The 21,033-nt window shown below is 40.7% G+C and overlaps 1 protein-coding gene across 10 annotated transcripts; it reads right to left on the bottom strand.

Annotated features, from left to right (window-relative positions):
* Window positions 1-163: 163 nt before the first annotated feature.
* On the bottom strand, window positions 164-19,996 carry add2 (adducin 2 (beta)). 10 transcript variants are annotated; one of them, XM_040155430.1, is made up of 16 exons: window positions 19,767-19,996; window positions 14,821-14,874; window positions 14,668-14,723; window positions 12,839-13,036; window positions 12,292-12,433; window positions 9,926-10,077; window positions 9,286-9,366; window positions 8,867-9,016; window positions 8,347-8,490; window positions 8,006-8,104; window positions 7,219-7,395; window positions 6,376-6,624; window positions 5,352-5,468; window positions 5,155-5,241; window positions 4,917-5,043; window positions 164-1,549 (listed from the first exon to the last, which is right to left on the bottom strand). In XM_040155430.1, exons 4-16 carry the CDS (start codon window positions 12,983-12,985, stop codon window positions 1,293-1,295), a joined length of 1,929 nt encoding a protein of 642 aa, XP_040011364.1. In that variant the 5' UTR covers window positions 12,986-13,036; window positions 14,668-14,723; window positions 14,821-14,874; window positions 19,767-19,996; the 3' UTR covers window positions 164-1,292. The 10 variants fall into 10 exon arrangements, with proteins under 10 accessions (XP_040011364.1, XP_040011363.1, XP_040011365.1 ...); XM_040155429.1 differs by lacking the exon at window positions 19,767-19,996 and adding an exon at window positions 14,992-15,018; XM_040155431.1 differs by lacking the exon at window positions 19,767-19,996 and adding an exon at window positions 14,108-14,222 and having other exon boundaries at window positions 14,821-14,963.
* Between the last annotated feature and the right edge of the window lie 1,037 nt (window positions 19,997-21,033).

Raw genomic sequence — 21,033 nt, 5'->3', positions numbered from 1 at the left:
CCTGAAGCCTTTTCACTCTTTAAGGCTACTTTAACATTTGATGCTGTGGTTAATACAGGAGGAAAAAAGTAAAATGATTACAAAATAATCAAGCAGAGAAAGATGAGACATAAACTACATGTCCAGTTGGTTTTAAATCAAACTTGACCTTTAATGACTGATACATGGTAACCTTGCAACACTCACTTATACATTCTAATATAAAATAAATTAAAACCATAAGCAAACATCACACATCAGCATTTTCATAAGAGCTACTGTTTCATACAGAAGATAATTCCAACTGTTTAGAGGTATTTTGCACACATACATTTAAAAGAAAATGACAAAAGTGGAATGTTTAGTACCTTCAGTATCTTCTGTTACTGGGTTTCAAACTGCATTGAGAAGCGACAAATTCTTTTATGCTTTATCCTTTTTTTTTGTTGATAGTGGCATTTCTAGCGGCTTGTGTTTTGTTGCGAGCAAGTACATTTTCCCCTCCTTTCTTTCTCCATGTTCATCCCTGCTGAAATAACGTCAAAAGGCTGATAGTTTTACACAAAACCAGCATTCAGAAGAGCACAATCAGTAGCTATCAGTATAATTCTACATGTACTGCCCCTGTGTCCACGTAATATACCTGCAACATCTATCTGATAATTAGAAACCAAATCATGACTAGAAGATGCCTATGATGAACTAAATGCAACATACTAGAAAGTCAATATACATATGTCAAGTGCCTATAGATGGATAAGGGGTGCATAATTCATAGGGACTTAAATTTCCACTGTGTGTTTTAAAAGTGTGGTTAAAAAACATGAAACAAATTCTGAGCGGCAAGTGCACAGGATCACAGTTATAATCCCAGTTTGAAAAACGAACATGTCTGAATGCCTATACAATGAAGGTAAGTAATGGTTTGTTAGCACAGCAGGTGAAAATAACACGAATAATACACGGACTGTGTGTTTGTGTGTTCATGTCTGTACGTCTGTGTGTGTGAGAGAGAGAGACAAGTAGTGGTGCGTCAAAATGTTGGGTTGTATCCGACCTGGGTCAAATAGTATGTGAAAATAATTATCAGTGTTTTTAACCTGCTTAGGATAAACAACCTCAGATCAAATCAGTGAGTAGCAGTTTACAGTAAAGCATCTGAGAATCAGTTTAGTACACTCTGTGTGTGAACGACATCTTAGCTGACTTTTTGAATAGATCTGATGTGGTTAACTCCATCTGCTACTCATACACCATACACTAAGAAATATTTCACAGTAGTATTTCACCGAGGTCTGGTGTGTCAGCACGCCTCAGACTTCTGCTTTCTCCTTCTGCTTCTTGCTCTTTTTCAGGAACGACGGCGGCTTGAACTTCTTCTTCTTCTTGGATGGGGACTTAGAGGGGGAACCCTCTGGGGTGCCACCTTGTGGTTTGGCGGTTGGAGGAGCAGGGGGGGAGGAGGTGTCGTTGGTTGAAAGAGCCTTCATGCCTTTCTCCAGTTCTTCTGTTGTCTGCTTCTCCTCCTCGCCTCCGTTCTGTATGGCTGGCGAGTCGGTCTTTGCCTCTTCTGCTCCGAGTATCGTAAAAAAATAAAATAAATAAATAAATAAATAAAAAGAATTTTAAGCAATCAGACAGAAAGCCTTGAGAGGGGTGGAGCTGCAGAGCTACATGCTAGACATATCGCTGCAGATGAACATGCTTGCTTAATGAGAAGTGGGTTGTCATATGGTTTATCTTGACTTACTAGTGAGAAAAGACCAAAGCACCTACAAATCGGCGAGGAGTAACACAGAAAAGGACAGACAGACACAGAGGGAGAGAGTACAACACATACAGTAGGTACACAGACAGATGGATTTCCCTACAAAGGGCTGAAATATAGAAAATCAAACATTAACAGCCAAAACAGCAGACTCTTACCAGACATTTTAACCTACACAGGTGTAACTAACAACATTAAAAATGGCTGGATTCCATTTACATGAGCTCAGGTGTTGGCCATGCAAGTTTACTGGCAGAGCTACATGACAAAGAGCCTTTATTATTACACCTGTGTCATGCTGAACGGTTTTCATGAGAAAGTTCTGTCACACATGCCATCAAAACCTGACGCCCCATGTTACTCCATATCATATCTAACAAATAAATGTCACTAGGACCAATTATCTGAAATTTTACCTTTGTACCAGGGTTTACTTAAATTCAGTGACTCAGTGGTGGAAACTAACCGAGTCCATTTACTCAAGTATTGTACTTACTTTTTATTCAAATACATTTATTTGATAGATATCGTTTTTACTTTTCCGTTTAAGATGTTATATACGAAACATAGTTCATCTTATAAAATCTTGTTATAAACCACCTAAAAGTAGCAGCTGTAGCAGTACTACAACAATAAAATGCTACTTACTGCACACAAGTGTCAATAGTAATATTCCTGCAGTTTTTCCTGCATAATCAGTACTTTTACCTCTGATACATTAGGTTCATTTTGCTAATACTATTCTTTGGCCTAAGAAAAATGTTGAATGCAAGACTCTATTTGTAACTGATGATGCCTAAATTGTGATGTTGCTACTTGAGAACTGACAAATATCAATTTTATTGATATTTCTGACTTGTCCGAAAAGGTACTGGCAGTCTTCAGTGAATTTAACATTCACTGAAGCTTCTAAGTTTTGAGCTTCTAAACCCCTTGAATTAAAGCTGAAAGTCTACACTTCAGATCTGTTTTCTACACCCTCAGACTGTTTCTTGTACTGCTGTAATGTGAACTTCCCCTCTGAGGATGAATTAAGTCTCATCTTATCTTATGGAGAATCAAGCAATGTTCAAACTTTAATATACTACATATGCTTTATGTTGAATTTGCAGTTACAGTCTATGTAGTCAATTTTTTAGTGACTTTTGTTATATTATTATTAGTATACAACATTAAGTTGTCATTATCCTGATATTGTACGGTTCAGGGCTTTTCAATACTACGTATAAGCATGACTCTAAGGTCACCAATCTCTCTTATGCACACGCTTTTATTGTGAAAATTACATTCAGCTTCTTCCTACGCTACGTTTGAATCAAAGTCTGATGACAAGTAGAGGGTTTTTAGGTCGCTGTCAATCACATCTGATCAAAACACACCCACACAGTGCTAATGAAGCAGATTCAACTGAATTTTTTTGAGTGTTAAATCCTAATTAATGATACTAAATGTGTGTGTATGTTTTTTTTTCTTTATTTGCTGCTTATAAAGTCATAAATATATAACATTGCAAAGAAATACTTAAGATTTGAAGCCAAGCTTCAGGGGCTTTAAAATAACAAAATAATACCGATGCATATATTTAATCTACAAGGCAAACCTTTGAACAATCTGTGTGAATATACAGAAATTTGTCATTTTATTGCCCAGTTTTTTGTGAATGAGAAGTCTGATCAGAGACAGTATCTACTGCATATGAGGAGGAGTAACATGACTGTCAGTGAGCATCTGAAGCATGAGAGGGCAGAAACAGCACTAAGTCACACATGAGTCCATGTAAGACTTGGAGCACGCGTCTGGTCAGATAGCGGTATGCAAGGCAAGCAGGGCAAACGGTCGATGCTCTGCCAAGCCTCACCTGAGAGAGGAGGGCTGCTGGGCGGAGAGCCCTTTGTGGGGGAGGTAGCAGGTGGACATTCCTTGTCATTTGCCACCTCCTCCCCTACTTGTGCAAATACACACAAAGACACACACGGTGAGGAACAGAGAGGGTTCAGCTATGCAGTAAGTTAAATTTGTGAGGCAAAGAGAAATTAACACACTCAACACAACAGTCACAAGTGAAATCCAGTTTGCTTACGGTTGCTGTGTGTAGCATTTTAACTTCAAAAATGATTATAGAATTTAAAACATTTATTGATTACTGTGAACAAGATTGTTAGTGTCCACCAGCCTCTATACTGCATTTTACATTAAGTTACATGCAAAAAGCAAAAATCCGTTGCATTGCTTTACAACACAAAATGGAGCAGGGAAAAAGACAACACAAACAGGGCTAAAGATTTCACATTTTCGTACAATAACAGATGGTGGAATAAGTGAAAACCTGGTGGAGCTTTTAATTTGAAATTGATATAGTAGTATTTGAAAATGCAACACACAGCACCTTTAAGATGGTTAGAAGAAAGTGCATAATGTTTTACTGGTGAAAGAGAAGGCTGGCATTTTTCCCTGTTTTTATGTCTACACTACATAACCGTAAGTGTGTGGACACCCCTGTGGTCCCAAGACTGTCAAAAGTCAGTAAAAGATCATCCGACAAATCAAAAATCAGATCATCAATAAATACTAGTGGTGGTTAAATAATTAAATAGAGAGTAAATAGAAATATTGAGCCTTTTGGTTTTCTCTTAAACTACAGTCAGGTGGTAAAAAACTGAAAAGCTTTTTATTTTTCCTTCTCCAATCAGTTGATAAAAGAAATGAAAACTTAAATGAAAGAGTCAAATAAATGATCTTTTATTAGCTTTTTTTCTTTTTTGTTCTTCTTTGGTTTGAGCACAGATGTACATTTGTATCCAGCCTCTATTTTTAAGCTAAGACTGATTTATATTCACAACGGTCACAGCTAACTTGCTAGCTGAGCACCAGCCTATTCAAAACAGTTATCTCGAACTGAACAAGATGTTCAACTACCGCATATGGGTATGATTTTAAAGTGTCCACATACCTTGGCCATATAGTGTATAAGACTATATGACTACATACTAAAACTATTAATAACAACATTCTAATACTGCTTTAAGACTATATCCAGTTCAAAACTTAAGAATAAACATATCTACTGTATACAAGGGTTATTACAGTACTATATGCTGTATGCTTAACAAAGTAAATAGAGTTAATATAGTCCTTTGAGCAGCTGTGAGTTGAGGTGAATTAACCGTACCATTGGTCCCTCCATCCTGTTTCCTCTGCACTTCTTTGCGGTACTCCTCCAGCTCCTGGTCCGTCAGCTGGTTGAAGGGATTGGGAGGTTCTGGCTCTGGTGGGACTTTGGGTGGGCTGACTGGGGACTAATACACAAGCAGAGACACAAAAGGACAGCTTTTAACCCTGCAGTTCAAGAAAAGGACTTGGAGAGAAACAGAGACAGATGTTTGGCGAGGACGGAGGATGTAGTTTACTGGTGGACTGTCCTCTGTTATAACGCTGGCAAGGACTTGCGACTGTGGTCCTGCTGTCTTCATGTCCTGGCGATTCTGTTGTCGGATCTGAGGAGACAAAATTTATTGAAAACATTTTTTGATTCATACAACTGAACGTAGAAGGCGAAGCTAGGATTTGTGAGAGACAGAAGCAGACAAAAGCGAGGAAAAGTTACCTTGTTTCGTGTCTCAATCACCTCTTGAGGGTTGGTGAAAAGAGGAACAAACTGGTTTGGGTTCTCTATCTTAATGGATGTGCTGCCAGCTTGTGTCACCTCCTCTGTCTTCAACCACTAGGGAAGAGAAAACCAACATGAAAAGAGTATCTCATAATCCACTTTAAAAGAAATATTAGAGGAAGTCTACGACTCAGTATGTCCAAAGTATAGAGAATCCTGGCCTGAAAGCCACTTTCTTCTTTACACTTTTTTTTTTCCTTATGAAGTCTGTTTTTATGAAGGAGATTTATATTTTGCCACCAGAGGGCAGACTCTGCATTGCAGTAGTCATCTCTAAGCAGTGGGCTTTCCCCTGCAATGCAGAGAAGAGGAGAGAGAGAGAGAGAGAGGCGGGTGGGAGGGACAGCGGAGGACAGAAAACAGAGGGAGAGCCAAGCTCCTCCCACTGATGTAAGGCAACCAGTCTCATGTTGCTTTTCTCTCTGAAGGACTTGGCACTCCAGCTCTGACCCCTCTTTTTCTCTGAGGTACACAGAAATAAAAAAACAGTGCTCCCCAGTGAACATCAATCAGAGGTTGATTTTGGACATACCAATACCCTTGGTAGAATGCACATCAAATATCATCAATTTGTTTTTAAATCATCAGAGAAATGGCGAGTTAATTACTCTGTTACTGTGTCTGACTCCTCTGAACATCAGTCATCATCCTAAAACAGAACGCCTCATCTCAGCAAGCTTCAAGCCCCAGCTTCTTTATAATTTTTTTTATATCTACAGACAGTCAGTCTACGTATCCCTCACTATCTGAGTGGGAAACATTACACAACTTTTAGGTCACGATGGCCACAATGCACCGTAGCCTGCACAATGTTGTGGATGGTGCAATGAATTTTGGACTGCAGTTGGAACCATCACAGTTATCTCTAACATGTGGTCTGCAACTTTATTTTAGACAATTCTTGAACTCCTATAGTGCAATCGGTTCAATAAATCACAAGACATGCTTCCCAGAGCCTCACAGTGGTGCGCTGGTGCCCAGGACTGGCTTGCTCTTGGCTGACTTTTTGGTAGGTGTTAGGGGTGTTGAGCCACCGGGTCCTCTCCTGCTGCTGGCGCTGGGCAAAAGGGTGCTGCCTCAGAGCCGGGTGGACTCCATCGTCGTCAAACTGGTGGAAGGCTGTGACGGTCGCAGGCACCTCCACCTCCCTCCGCATCCGCGATCGCTCCAGCAGCACAGGGAAACGGTATGCGTAGCCGGTACGGTAGCCCTGAAAAACAACAGATGGAGGAGGTTTTAGTGTGTAGGGATGCTGTAGACAGCATCACCTCACCCTCTGATGGACAGCTAATAGGCACTTTTCTCGTGGCCCTCATTTCAGCTGCACTGTGTTTTGCCATTCTATATCGACATGCATATCCACTGCCACCTCAACAGGGAATTACAGCATTTGATGTTATATTATTTTCTTACTATGGTCAGCTGACGGCAGTAGCTCCTGTATAATGTATTTTGGACAACAGGAGATTTTGTGGTTTGCACTTTTATGTCACAGAAAAACTGTATCAAAGACGGATTTGCTGTTGAGTTACTGCTGATGCAATCTGAACATTACATGATGCTGCTGCTTTTCGTTAAAAGCTTTCCATCTGTAAACCACAGGAAGACATTTGTGCTTTTATTGTGAAGCAGGATATGGAGCAGTACTTCTCAAAGGGCTTATGCTGCATTCACATGATATTCATTAGAATAGATGGGGTTTTTTTTGTTCGTTTATAAATTAAGTGTTTACACGATCAGATTCCTTTATCCTTTATCAACAATCATTGTAAACATGGGTGTCTTCGGTGTAACTGTTGCCTACCAGGTTATCCAGAGTTCTCATGAGGGCTTCAAACTCATGCTCCCCAATGCGGCTCTTGTGCAGCGGCCCAAAGGTGGAGCCAGCCCAGCCCACGGTGCCAGCCGGGTTGGGTTTATGGGTGGCCCGATCCAACAAAATCAGGTTCTGTTCACCACCAGCACAACACAAAGCTGACACCTGGAAAAACAAAAACAAAAAAAACCCTGATTAAGAATAAGTTACAGCGTCTCTTCAGCTCTTTTTATTCCAGAATCTTACTGAGATCCTTTTTTCTTTTCAGCAAGGTTCTGCTACACACACACACACACACACACACACACACACACACACACACACACACACACACACACACACACACACACACACACACACACACACACACACACACATATTCATGCAAGCATGGTGCCTTGCCCAAAAGTACCTTCACCTCATTTCTGTGAGATGGGAAAATATAACACATCAACCTCTATAGTTCTGAGGGATGGATGACCGTACTTTCACATTTCCGCTTCTCTTCAGGCCACTGTTGGTCCTGTGGGATTACTGCAGTGTCTCTTTGGCACACAACACTCCTGTAGTCTATTATACTGCAGTGAAGAGATGCCGGCTGAATTACAGGGAAGGGGACCCAGAGAAGGGCAACTGCCCAGGTGTAACATTGGTGCATCTACAGTATATTCTACATTCTATTACACATGCCAGCTCACACACCACTTTGGCAGCACTTTGTCTCCAGTATGTCAGCTATTAGTCAGTAGAGTGTGTGTGCGCCGGTTTACAAAACCTGGATCTGGCAGGCAGCCTGGATGTGGTAGATGGTGTAGAAGGCTTCCTCCACAGACTCCCCGAGAGCCACGATGCCGTGATTCCTCAGGACCAGAACCTGGGATGCACAGAAAATCAACATTAACGCTGAAATAAAAGGAACTCATAAGTTTCAACTGTGAGCAGCAGCGGTAACTTCAATAATTAACCCAGGGTGAGGCAACATCACCTTATGCCCTTTCTCTGTTCATTCTTAAAGCGCCAACAGCCAATGTGGGAGGCACAGGAGTGGTACCTGCTGAATCAGGCGATTATATGCAGGTATCATATTAACGGTTCCGCTTCACTTGGTGTGCTCACCTTACAAGTGGGTCCCAAGCTCTTCTGCAGCTCCACTCTTTCCTCCTCCTCCTCCATGACTCCATTGTAGTCATAGTAGGCCACGTCACCAACTAGCAGAGCCTCATGGGACAGTGGCAGCAGGCCGCACTTCATAGCTGACACCTGGAGATAATTAGCTGTCAGTTGTGGCAGCAAAGATCATGAAACATGCTCATATTCTCAATGCTGAAGGCACAATGTGCTCTACAAGCCAATCCATGCTGGACAATGGTGTAACGTTATCAGGCTCAAACAGAACAAGATGACTTTGGAATTGCTACATTTATGAAATAATATCCATAATCACCAATGACCTAAAATATGTAATTGAAATGATACTCTGTGTTTAGGATATGGATGCCAGCCACTCAGCTGTGGCTTCTTCTGTGCAATCTGGATGTGACCAGCAGAAGTGTAATTGCATCTCCTCTGAACAAGACAGGACAGAGCTGTGAGCTAATGCCAACCTCTCCCTCGGCATCAGCCCAGGCTGACTCACCGCAGCTGTGGCCGGTGTGTGGAGGTGAAGCAGACAGCGAACATCTGGCCGGGCCGAGTAGATTGCCGAGTGCAGGCTGAACTTCTCTGCATCCACGCCCAGGTTGGTGCTGCCCTTCTCCACCACCTCACCCAGGATATTCACCTTTACCTGTGAAAGCACACAGCACCATCAGCATGTGTTTCTCAGAAAAGATTCAGCAGTATTAGTTCCAAATGTTTGAAAAAACTGGATCCTCTCGATATATGAATGTTTGGGAAACAAACTCATAATCAATTGTATATTTTGCTGGCAATATAGTGGCATTTTGACTAGATGCGAACAATTCCCTACCTCGGGGCTGTGGACCCATTCTGGCCTTGCCTTAAAGGCTACTCTTGGGGGTAGCCTTTATCCTGACTGTGATTAGTCTTACTCACCAGACTGGATCCAGTCACCTCACTGTAGGCCAGGCCGTCTGGAAGCACCAGGAAGTGTTCCTGCTCTTTACTGACACGTAGCTGACAGGGAGGAAAAGGAACATAGGTAAAGACAGAAGACATCAATAATGCAAACAATTATGCTATTTTGCGTAAACCCTTCTGGTGCCTTTCCATTTGCATGGCAAAAAAAGATGAAAACGGTGCAAAAAAACACAGATTTCTGTTAACTGATCACAGATAACAGGTATCTTCCTAAGCTTGTTAGTGCAGCACTTTTATTCTGTATCTACTGTTCTAACGTCATATGTTCAGTGTCCTTCATTTTACTTGGAGCTAATCATTCTAATCATGTCTAATACAAATAAACTGATTTTTCTCTTTCCATATTTGGAACTTACCCTTCCATTCTTTCTCTTCTTGTATCTATTGAGCCAATCAGCCTGTTCCACTCAACTCATTCCAGAGGTTAGCTAGATTACCAGAGATGACCAAACTGACCATAGCCAGTTAAAGTATACCATATTTCAGTACCTACTACATATGTTGATCAAGAGTCTGTTCAGCTAATATGAGTTATGGAAAAACAACATATATTTAAAATGTTGGAAATATAATGTGAAACAATAGTAAAACTAACAGTGAGACAGGTGTGGCTGATCAGGGCCCAGCCGTAGAGGTCGAACAGGCGATGGGTGCTGGCCAGCTTGCAGCGCATCAATCTCTCCCCCTTCACCATGCTGCCAGGCTCCCACCCATGCAGGTCGTTGATGGGTGTCACCATCATCATATCTGTGTGGTGGGAGAAGAAAACCAGACAGAGACATAGAGTGTGTGGAGTGAGGATGATGGTCTGCACAGAGAACAAAGTTAAGTAGTGAAGTGGTTTATTGATTATTTTAAATGTACACATTTCAACATAAGGAAAATGGCACTGATGGATAATAGCCTGTACGTTGCATTTTCTTCTGGTTTTAAGAATGTGGGCATCATTTTTCTTGTTGCTTCGAGTACGCATGTTTTTGTGCAATGATAACAGTTTTTTTGAGGTTTGCTTTAAGTGCATGTATGAATAAGTAAGTATTCATGAGTATCCATGAAATGGATAATATGTATATTTTACACTTTCAATAATTCATTAGTTTTCTAAATACTTTTCCCTGACTCGGCAGGGCAACTTACATGTTTATCGTCATTATTATGGATTGATGGATTGAAGTGACTTTATGTAATCCCCTGAAATTTAGCCTGAGCACAGCCCAGGAGGATTGACAGGGCCTTTAACCCTAACCCCAGTTAAACAATTACAACTACACCAACAGCACAAATAAATACTTTCTTTCTGGGCAATTTAAATATTTGTGCTCGTCACCCACACTCCTATATTTTTACAAACACACTAATGTTTTCGCTCAATCATAATATGCATTATAATTTTCGACGGCACAGCAATAAGCATTTCTCACAGCAGACATTTTAACTTGTCATAGCAGGAATAACACAGGTGGAACTAATTAACAGTGACACTGTTCCATTGAGGGTAGAAACACACCAGACACTCCAGGTCACCAGGGAACACCAGCACCACCCACACTGGGCCGCCTGTGGGCATTTTTACTGCTGCTTTCACTGTTGTTTCTATTTATTTTCATGAGTAAAGTAAATCAATGTCTGAGCTGCTTTTGAATGGAGTTTTATGTAGAAAACAGACTTCAGTTTACATTCATTGGCAATAGTACAGCTGATTTCAAGTGTAATCGGTTTGATTCATTTATTTGAACTAGCCCTGTGCACTGCCTGCCCGGGTGGGATTCACTATTTCTCCCCCCAAAAAAAGTTTCTAGCCTTAGTTGAACAGTACCAGGTCCTGCTGTATAAATGAAATGCACACATTAATTAATGTTATTAGTTCAAACTGTGGCAGGCAAGCATATAATATCACTGAACCACCAAGCAAATTAAGTGATTGAAGCAGAATGGAAGATTATCTACACTATTTTATGATGAGTAGATACAACACCCAGTCTAATGATGAAATGAATGCCCAGAGTAACAGCTGATAGTCTAATAATGGATAATCCAGTGTTAATAATGAGAGACCGAGGCTAACAGCAGAACACTTGGGTTAAAAGGAAATATTACTGATTAATGTGCTAGCATCTGCTAATATCTAACAGCAGCTCTGTAGCTTACGATGAAATAGAACAGACCAGCTAACCGCAGAGGAGCTACTAATGATCTCAAAACATTCAAGCACCAAACGCTCTGCCCGATTAACCAGCTCGCTTGTCGTTTCAGCTTTCGACTCTGGCGACTTTGTTTCTCAAAAGTGACTACCATCAAATCTAGTGACTTCATCTGTCCATGGCAAACGCTGTTTATGCATGTGAGGGTAACAAGGTGACAATGGAACACAGCAGAATGATCAAAGAATAATGAAGGACTTGTCTTAAGAGTGGGAGACGTGCACCTGGGGTATGGTGAAGACATCTAATGGGTTAGCAAATGGGTATCCAAGCTAAAAATCAAACATTGTTGCCAAAAATACAACAGACATGGCAATACCGACACTTCAGGACAAATAATGAAACGCCACGCCTAATAATGGTATTTTTAAAGCACATTCAGTATATTAAAGCGGAACTCTACCCATTTTATACATCAAAGTTTTGATGAGAGCACTTCTACATATGGGGAAAAAGTTGTTGATGGAGCTGAAGACTCCAAGTTTAAAAATATTAATTAAAATTAAATAGTTGCTACCAGCTGCACAAACCAGAATCTCTCACTGAACTATTGATGGTGGAGTTGCATTGTGGGTAATGTAGGCAACCGGTTTTGACATGGTGGGGAAAAAAAGGACAATATCTCTGGTTCTGCTGAATCAATTTTGATTTTTTTTTTTTTTTTTAATATCCATCATGAGTTCAACAGTGTTACTGGAGTAAAATAATAAATGGCTGGAGTACTCTTTTAGAAGGTTAATCAAAGGTTTTGTGCATATACTGGAAGGGGAGACTGATAGAGCAGCGGGAGAGCCATGTGAGGCCATGAAATCAGCGAGCTGTCTCAGCGCCCATAGGTTGGATGAGCTGCCACCCTTCTTCATCTGTTCCTGGATCAGCACATCCAACTCCTCCCTGAATGACTGCACCCAAACACAGAGACACACAAACACAGATGTTAATGTATCATCATACATACATGTATACATAAACCATATAATACAAATAATTTCAGTTTCATGATAATAATTAAAGCCCTTTTATGTAGGATTTGGTCATTTCTGTATTTGTCAAACCCTGGATTGTCTCATTTTCTAAAAACAAAAACTCATACCATCAGAATAATTTGAAAGATGCCATAATCATAAAAATTCACAGTAGCTTTGAACACATGCACTCAGAATGGAGGCCAGCACTGACTTCAGCCCAAGCTGTCAAGTGGCATTTGAGAACACATATACTCAAATGTGAGGAGATAATGACATCTAGAGGAGAGGAGGCAGACAAAGATACTAAATCATGCAAAAGAGGACAAACCGCAATCTCACCGGACTCTGAAGGAGGCTGGAGATACGTTTTTTATGCTGGGGTCCGGAGCCAGGTGTGGAATGCTGAGGACTCTGGAGGCCCTCGGGGACCCCATCACTGGGGCTGCGCTGCACCGGGGTGCCCTTGGGGGTGGGGGACTTGCTCATCTTTTACTGTTTTGCAGTGGGTGTCTTACAACCAGCTGTGGGGCGGGAGAACTGTAAAGACAGTGTCAGTAAGATTCTAATGCTGCTAAAACAGCACTTATAAATAGAGCAGCGTTTTCAAACTGCCATGGCAAAAAGACAAGAGCAAACATTCTGATACGATAAACTATAGCTGACATTTTTTTCACTGTCTTTCCAAGAGTTAGATGAAAAGATCAATACCACTTTCATATTGGTCTATTAACTTTGAAGCTACAGAAGAGAGGCAGTTAGCTTAGCTCAGTAGATAGACTGGAAAGAGTCGGACACAGCTAATCCAGCTGTGTCCAAAGGTAACAAAATCTACCTAACAGCACTTCTAAAGCTCACTAATTAACATGTTATATCTCATTTGTTTAAATTGTACAGAAATTGAAAAGTAAAAATAACAAGTTGCGGTTTTACAGGGTTTATGTACCAGACTATTTACTTGGCCAGGATCAGTAACTTCCTGGAGTCTCTACTGATCACCTGTCAAATGGTTGATTTGCGGATTTTGTATGCTTCGGACAGAGCCAGGCTAGCTGTTTCCCTGTTTGCAGTCTTGCAGCTTAGCTAAGATAACCAGCTGCTGGCTGTAGCTTCGTATTGGTCAGACAGATTTGAGAATTATATTAAGCTTCTCATCTAACTCTCGGCAAGGAAGCAAACAAGTGCATCTCCCAAAATGTTGAGCTATTTCTTACACTCCTTAGAAAAAAGTAACAATAGTTCTAGTTAAAAATATTTGTATAAAAATATTATGATTTTTTTCCCAAACTGATGCTGACTCTTTAAATGTTGATATGTCCAGTGCCTTTTCATGTCTCTTTCAATAAAACGAGTCAAAATTTGAGATAGTTCCAGCAGCAGACCAGCATAGACCGCTGAGCATCCAGATTTTCCAACTCTGATTTGTCTCCACTGCCATTTTGTGAGAAACAAGGCATGGCTGGGTAAGCTTGTTTGACAAGATACCGATGAGGTTCCATTTCAAAACCTGAATTGTCTGAATTGTACAGTAAACAGCCTGAAAACAGAGATCGGCTAAAAAGGCATATCACTACACATAAGTCAGGAACACATTATAAATCACACACTCACTTATTGAAATAATGGAACAATTCATGGCAACTTAACCGGCCCTTCCCTATGGCTGGATCTTCAGACAGGATGAGTCTAAGGTGCCCAAGGATGGCCATCAAACCTACTGATGATGCTAACACAGTTTCCATTTTTTCAATTCATTACTTCCTGTCAACACCCAATACGAAATTAATGCAAATCAGGTACATGTCCATTACAATGGGGATGGGGTAATTATATTTTAAAGGTAAAAGATTGAAAATAACAGGTTTAAAGACATCACAAAAAGTAAATCTATGAAATTAAGATAAAAGAAAACAACTGTTCTAATTATACTAGCCATATGCTCCCATAGCAGCAGCCATAATCCTTTCCAGAGTAAGTAAGTAAATGTGCAAATGATAGAAATGCAATGAGAAGAATATTCTCTAATCTTCCTGAGCCCATGATTTTAAGTTCCTGCCTAAGGATCTGAGAGTGCTCATCAGCCCAGAGGGAGTTTAAAACTCTGAGGAGATCCAACAAAGATGATCAAATATTAAATAACAGTTTTTAGTTCAATCAAAATGCTCACTTACAATTCAAACCCGAACCAATCCTTTTGTATCTTGCATTAACATGTAAGCTGAGTTTCCTGTCGGCAAATACAAAAATAAACAGTACATTGGAATGCACATTAAGCCTCGATTCCCTTGTATTTTCAAATGACAGCATTATGATGAAAAACCTACCCTCACATTAAGGATACTGGATTCCTCAGGGCACTGGTAAGTGGAAATGCAGAGCTATAGAAAATACAGCATTAGCAATAAAAGCTCAAACACAGACGGCAGCGTCAGAACCTCTAACAGGAAGTTAGTGGGTGATACGACTCAGTAATTGGAGAAAGAGTAAAGACTTACTGTAAGGATCTTCAGAAAAGAGCTGGCCACTCCTCAAATAAAACATACTCAACTGACTCTCTCACTCACACTCTCACGCATACACACAGTGCTGCAGAGAGCAGATAAGGTCCTACTCACACCACACCCTCCCTCCTGTGCCACATCTGACTAACTGACTCAGTTACTTACCTACTAGATTTGTTGCTTCACTGTAACATATCTTTTTGTGCATCCCCGATCGCATGCACTCTCAATCCCATCCCTTTAGTCTTTAACATCCAGGACCGGCTTTTTTAAGAAGCTCACTCCAAAGGCACATGAGAAAGCTGCATCAGATCCATGTGCATTACTAAATATCATTGCACTGCACATGAGAAACTCAGACAGATGACTAAACCTTTAATGGAGTTTCTGGATAAACTGTGCACTTTAACATCAGGCTTCCTGTGCTCAAAAGCACTGAAACATTACATTAGCAATGCCCTTAAGGATTAATTGAGCTCCCTAAACATACACTGACATATGAGCATTGTGTTGTTTGCAAGCCTAACCGCTCTCACATAAAAACTGCTCTGTTCAACTTACTGCTAAATCTACAGTATTTAATTTTAAAAAAGATGTTTTTTTCCTTTGAATTTTTTGAGTTTGTCACATATATTTACACCTTTGTAATTAACATTCAAATGCAGTCAGACTAGCCTTTTGAGCAGCAGTCTATAAAAGCCAAAATTTAAAGCAGCACCTCTCTTTTTCTCCCACAATAGAGGATGGTTCTCTCTCTCTTTCTCTCTCTCTCTCTCTCTCTCAGCTGCAGACAGAAAGCCTCTCTCTCCAGGGAGGGTCCTAATGACTAAGGGGAGACATGGAGATCCAGCTGCTGGCCCGCCATTGCCACTTCTTTTCTTTAGTCGTACTGTGATGGCTGACCATGCTGATTTTCTGCCATTCTTTCCTCTCCTAGAGGCTGGTTCTTACTTTGGAACCAAACTGTAAAATCAGAATTACTTAAACAGTTCAATACTTTAAAAAGCTGTTTATGAGGCCATCTGTAACCTAATTATGACTCCCTCCCCTGGACATAGGGATCAGGAAATTTCATACTGCTATGGCTGACATTTAGATATGCTGCAAGTCACATCAGGCTTCACTCTGAGATCTTTGCCCTAAAACCAATCTTAAAAAGATGTAACGAAACCACCAATTTTCTACAAAATTGAGCTTGCTGCACATTATATTCTCACATAAAGTGGCTTCAGAAAATATTCAGACACCTTCACTTTTTGAACCTTTTGTGATCTAATTTTAAATGGATAAAATTGCCATTTTTGCCCATCAATCTACACTCAATAACCCATCATGACAAAGTGAAACATGTTATTAGAATTTTTTGCAAATTTATTAAAAATCAAAAATTGAAATCTCTCTTTTAGTATTCAGACCTTTAATTCAGTACTTTGTAGAAGCCCCTTTTGGTAGCAATTACAGCTTCAAATCTTTTAGAGTGAGTCTCTATGAGCTTTACACACCTGTATTTGGGCAGTTTATCCCATTCTTCCTGGCAGATCCTCCCAAGCTCTGTCAGACTGGATGGGAAGAGTCTGTGAACTGCCATCTTCAGGTCTCCACAGATGTTCTATAGGGTTTAGGTCTGGGCTTTGGCTGAGCCACTAAAGGACAGTCAGAGACTTGTCCTGAAGCCTCTCCAGCATTGTCTTGGCTTTATGCTTCAGGTCACTGTTGTGCTGCACTCAATGACCTCTCTGTATTTGGCTACATTCATCCTTCCCTCAGTCCTTACCAGTCTCCCTGTCCCTGCCACTGAGAAGACTCCCACAGCATGATACTGCCACCACCATGCTTCGCCATAGTAATGGTATGAGGCAGGTGATGAACAGTGCTTGGTGCTCGCCAGACATAATGCTTGGATTTCTGCCCAAAGGCATTAGACCAGAGAAACTTTTTCCTCATGCTCCGAGAGTCCTTTAAATGAAGTTTCGCAAACTCCCAGCAGGCTGTCGTATGGCCTTTACTCAAAGTCGCCTCTGTCTCGCCACTCTACCCTTAAGGAATGATTGATGGAGTGCTGCTGGGTTCTCGGTCACCTGCCTGAACAAGACCCTTTTTGCTTAGTTCTTACTCAGTTTGGCTGGACAGCCAACTTCCATTTCACAATTATTGAGGACACTGTGCTCCTGGAATCCCTTCAAAGCTTTAGGAATGGTTTTATACCCCTGCCCTAATCAATGCCTATCAACAGGTTTATCCCAGAGGTCTACAGAGAGTAGCCTTGGACTTCATTGATGTTGTGTCTTTCTAAACTATGTCCAGTCACTTAAATTTGCCGTAGGTGAACTCCAGTCAAGCTTTAGACACATCTCAAGGATAATTTTACCAAAGGGATGCACATGACCATAATTTTGAGTGCTACGGAAAATGTTCTGAATACTTTTGTAAATGAGAAATTTCAGTTTCTGATTCTTCATAAATGTGCATAATTTCTAAAAACATGTTTTCACATTGTCATTATGGGTTATTGAGTATGCACAGATGAGCAAAAATGGCAATTTATCCACTTAAAATTAAATCTCCAACACAAAGTGTGCAAAAAGTGAAGTGGTCTGAATACTTTCTGAAGCCACTGTATGTGTTTGATTGACTGTTGTAAATCTACCCACTTGCAGTGGTTTTAGGAGGTCTGTACGGGTATCGAGGAGGCAGAGAGGGGTATAATACCTAAGGTGCTCTGGATTGATTTTCCTTGGTTATGCTTTCATTAGGTTTATGTCATAATGGCTGGTCAGTGGATCCAGACCAGTTATTGAACAACAAATCAGTACCTGTACTAACAGTTTTTCAAAATATGATAAAGCTGGATAACTGTGATCATATTAAAACCCAATTGCAAATGCTTTACAAACTTTCAAATTTCCAAACTTGTTCTTTTATTTTATGACCTGAAAAAAGCATGTTTTTATTTTCTAAACTCAGTCCACACTAAAAAGCTATCCAACCATGAATACTTCTGGATTAGTATAATTGAAAGTCAACTGCAATTGTAATAATAAATTGTAACATAATTTATTTTCACATGCCGCTGTCAGTCTAATATACCTGCTTAACACAACACAAAACAAGACTAAGGTAAGCCGATGCTAAACTAAAATTGTTATGGCACATTTACGTACTGTAACGTACAAGGGCATCTTTGCTGTATTCAACCCCCAAATAAATGAACTAATTAACTCTAAACATTTGATTGTGTGTCTTGCAGAAATGCAGCATACACAAGGAAAATGCATTAATGCATTTTTTATGAAAAAGTATAATACATTTTGTTGATTCTGCAGGAGGACATTCCCGACTCTACAGATTCTAATGGAAAATTTGGGTTCCGCCTCAGCAAACCACCCTAAATATAATAAACAATATCAAATTATACGAATGGAAAAACAGCATAAGAAATGGTGAAGCGATGGACTCCATTATAGTCAACAGTTTTAAAGTTGTTTCGTTTTCATTAACTACAGTATAATATTGGATTATTATGTGAGAGAAACTGCTGAATAATAATTAAAGAACTTCAACAAACTGCAAATATATTTTGCTCACATAAATTTAATTCTGTCTACATACCTCTCAAAATCTCATGTTTAAATTTCAATCGCTAGAAATTATTACAAACTAAGGTGTTTTTGACTGAATAAAGCTACAAAATCCTGTGACTCGTATTGGACAAACCCTAATGCATGGTATAATCACAGTTTATAAAAGTAAATGATTCTGGTAGTGATAATAAAAGGCTCGTTTTTGTCAGACACTTTTCAGTAATTCAACACCTGACATACGATATAGGAAAGGGCAGTGAACTTAGATCACAGGGTTGTTTAGTAGACACTTCAACTTCTTCTACATTACTGTGGCCGAGATCCAGCCTAGACTCAATGTCTGCCATTGTGCTCTGGGATTTAAATAAATAAATGAATAAATAACCTGCACACTCCCAGAGACCATACTGTGTCACATGGGGGAGGACCAGGAGAAGCGGCCTATTGATCAGATAATCATGTGAGTGCAGCACGCCACACTGAGTCTACAGCCTCATATGTCAGCGTGGATGCACAATATCGTTGTGCGGGTTTTTAGCATCCTCCGTTCCTCCACCAGCATGGCTGCCTAGCAACACTCGCACGCGCTGCAGCATCAGCATCGGCAGAGCGGAGGATCCGCTAATGGCCACCCGCAAAATGCAGAGGCTGGCGGCGACGGCACAACACTGCACGACTGCACGCGCATTCACGACCATCACATTTTCAAATCATCCAAACAGCTCATGGTGCCCCGCATACTAATAAACTGCCCGGAGCACAAAGAGCCTGAGTGACTGGAAAACAACAGAAAGCCATCATGAGATGAGACACTGCATGGCCAGAGCACCAGCAGGGTAGTGCCGTCACACACTTGCAGTCTCACTCTGCGTTCAGACGACAGAAAGTGCACACATCAAGCCTTTATCTGCACAACACAGCGGAGAAACGAAAGCACTGCAAAATGGACCAAATGCTGCGCGCGAAAGAACCGAGCAGTTTTATTCGTTTTTGCCAACATATAATTGAGTCGATCCGTAAAGAGCGCGGCAGTAAGGACAGCATCGTGTCGGACTGAGACATTAGTAAAATGCGCACATACCGCTCATGCACGCGCCAGGGAGGACTGTGCGACGCCCTGCCATTTAGCCACGATTGCCTTGTTCGACACAACTAAACAAATATAAGCAGACAGTGCAGGCCACTCACCTCAGTGCATCCTCAGGAGCGGGTCTCCTGTGTGGGTGCGGCACACCCACAGCCCAAAGCCGTCCTCAGAATAAGCAGATGTGGTTAATCACAAATCTGTCACCCTTGGGTTGCGACACTAGGGTTCCTTTGTCAGACTATTTCAGGGCCTCAGCTGATTCCAAGTCAGTGGACCCTGATGTTTTTCATCGCTCAGTGCGCCTGGACCAGCCCACTGCCACGCCTGTCCTCAGTCTGACACCCAAGGGTTCCCACTCTAGTTGTAGGCTGTGAGTGGGAACCAATGTTAGCAATGCTCCTGGTTGTTGTGCTTGTAAAACCTACGTTCAGCTCCAGGGTTTTTTTTTAATGCTGTCTCCTAAAACGCTGTTTAGTTGGCTGGGCCCACTTCAGGTCGGACAAGATATACCGCGTCAAAACGGCGCCACCATCCGTTAGAATGGAGAAGAGGATGTACACTAGATTATGGTGGTTTAAAACATTTTAGATGGTTTTGTCACATTGCAATTCAGACAGACATCCACGAACAGTGGTAGAAAATTAACCAAGTGGTCGCGGTACTTTACTTGAGTGTCCTCATTGTCTTCCGGTTTACACTCTTATTCCACTACTTTTTAGAGGGAAATACTATCATTTTCACTCCGCTAGATTTATTTGACTGCTATAGTTACTAGTCAGTTGGCAGATAAAGAGTTTATTCCAATAGACAATACTATTAAACACTGCACTAAAATAATTATTTTGAATTGGCTCCACCTCTACCAGCTACAACATAAAAATTCTGCGTACATGTTAATGCTCACTAATTATAACTCAATATATATCTGACAGTTTGAGAGGGGCATTCTGCATAATGTGTATTTGCATTTTGATACTATAGTAAATTTGGCTGAGCATACATAGGGACATTTTAAATATTTAAAAGCAGAATTTTTACTGCTACTGGAGTATCCTTACAGGCTACTGTGGTATTGCTACTTTTATTTAATTTTAAAAAATCTGATTACTTCTTCCAACACAGCAAATAAGAAATAATCTGCACATCTGTACTAAGTGCCATAATGGATGAGATAAAACACACTTATTACAATGTGACAGTTCAACATTACTCATGCATTTTGAAGTTTCCGGTTTTACAGTGTTGAGTGGTAGTAGTGTGCCTGAAAATGAAACCTGAAGTTAAAGCAAACACAGAATTTAATTTCATGAGTAAATTCTCCTGGTACAAATTTCTGTCTTCAATCAACAATGAAAGTTGATTCTATTC

The sequence above is a fragment of the Xiphias gladius genome, chromosome 19 (genome assembly GCF_016859285.1).
Source record: "Xiphias gladius isolate SHS-SW01 ecotype Sanya breed wild chromosome 19, ASM1685928v1, whole genome shotgun sequence".
In the NCBI taxonomy this organism is placed as follows: domain Eukaryota; kingdom Metazoa; phylum Chordata; class Actinopteri; order Istiophoriformes; family Xiphiidae; genus Xiphias; species Xiphias gladius.
This window is presented reverse-complemented; position numbering and strand designations above follow the sequence as displayed.

Coding starts and splice junctions, on each gene's coding strand:
- add2 (XM_040155436.1), bottom strand. CDS start 12,985: ATGAGCAAGTCCCCCACCCCCAAGGGCACCCCGGTGCAGCGCAGCCCC. Junction 10,078..12,291: donor TCTATCAGTCTCCCCTTCCA/GTATATGCACAA, acceptor CCCACCACACAG/ATATGATGATGGTGACACCC. Junction 5,044..5,154: donor TAACAGAGGACAGTCCACCA/GTAAACTACATC, acceptor CTTGTGTATTAG/TCCCCAGTCAGCCCACCCAA.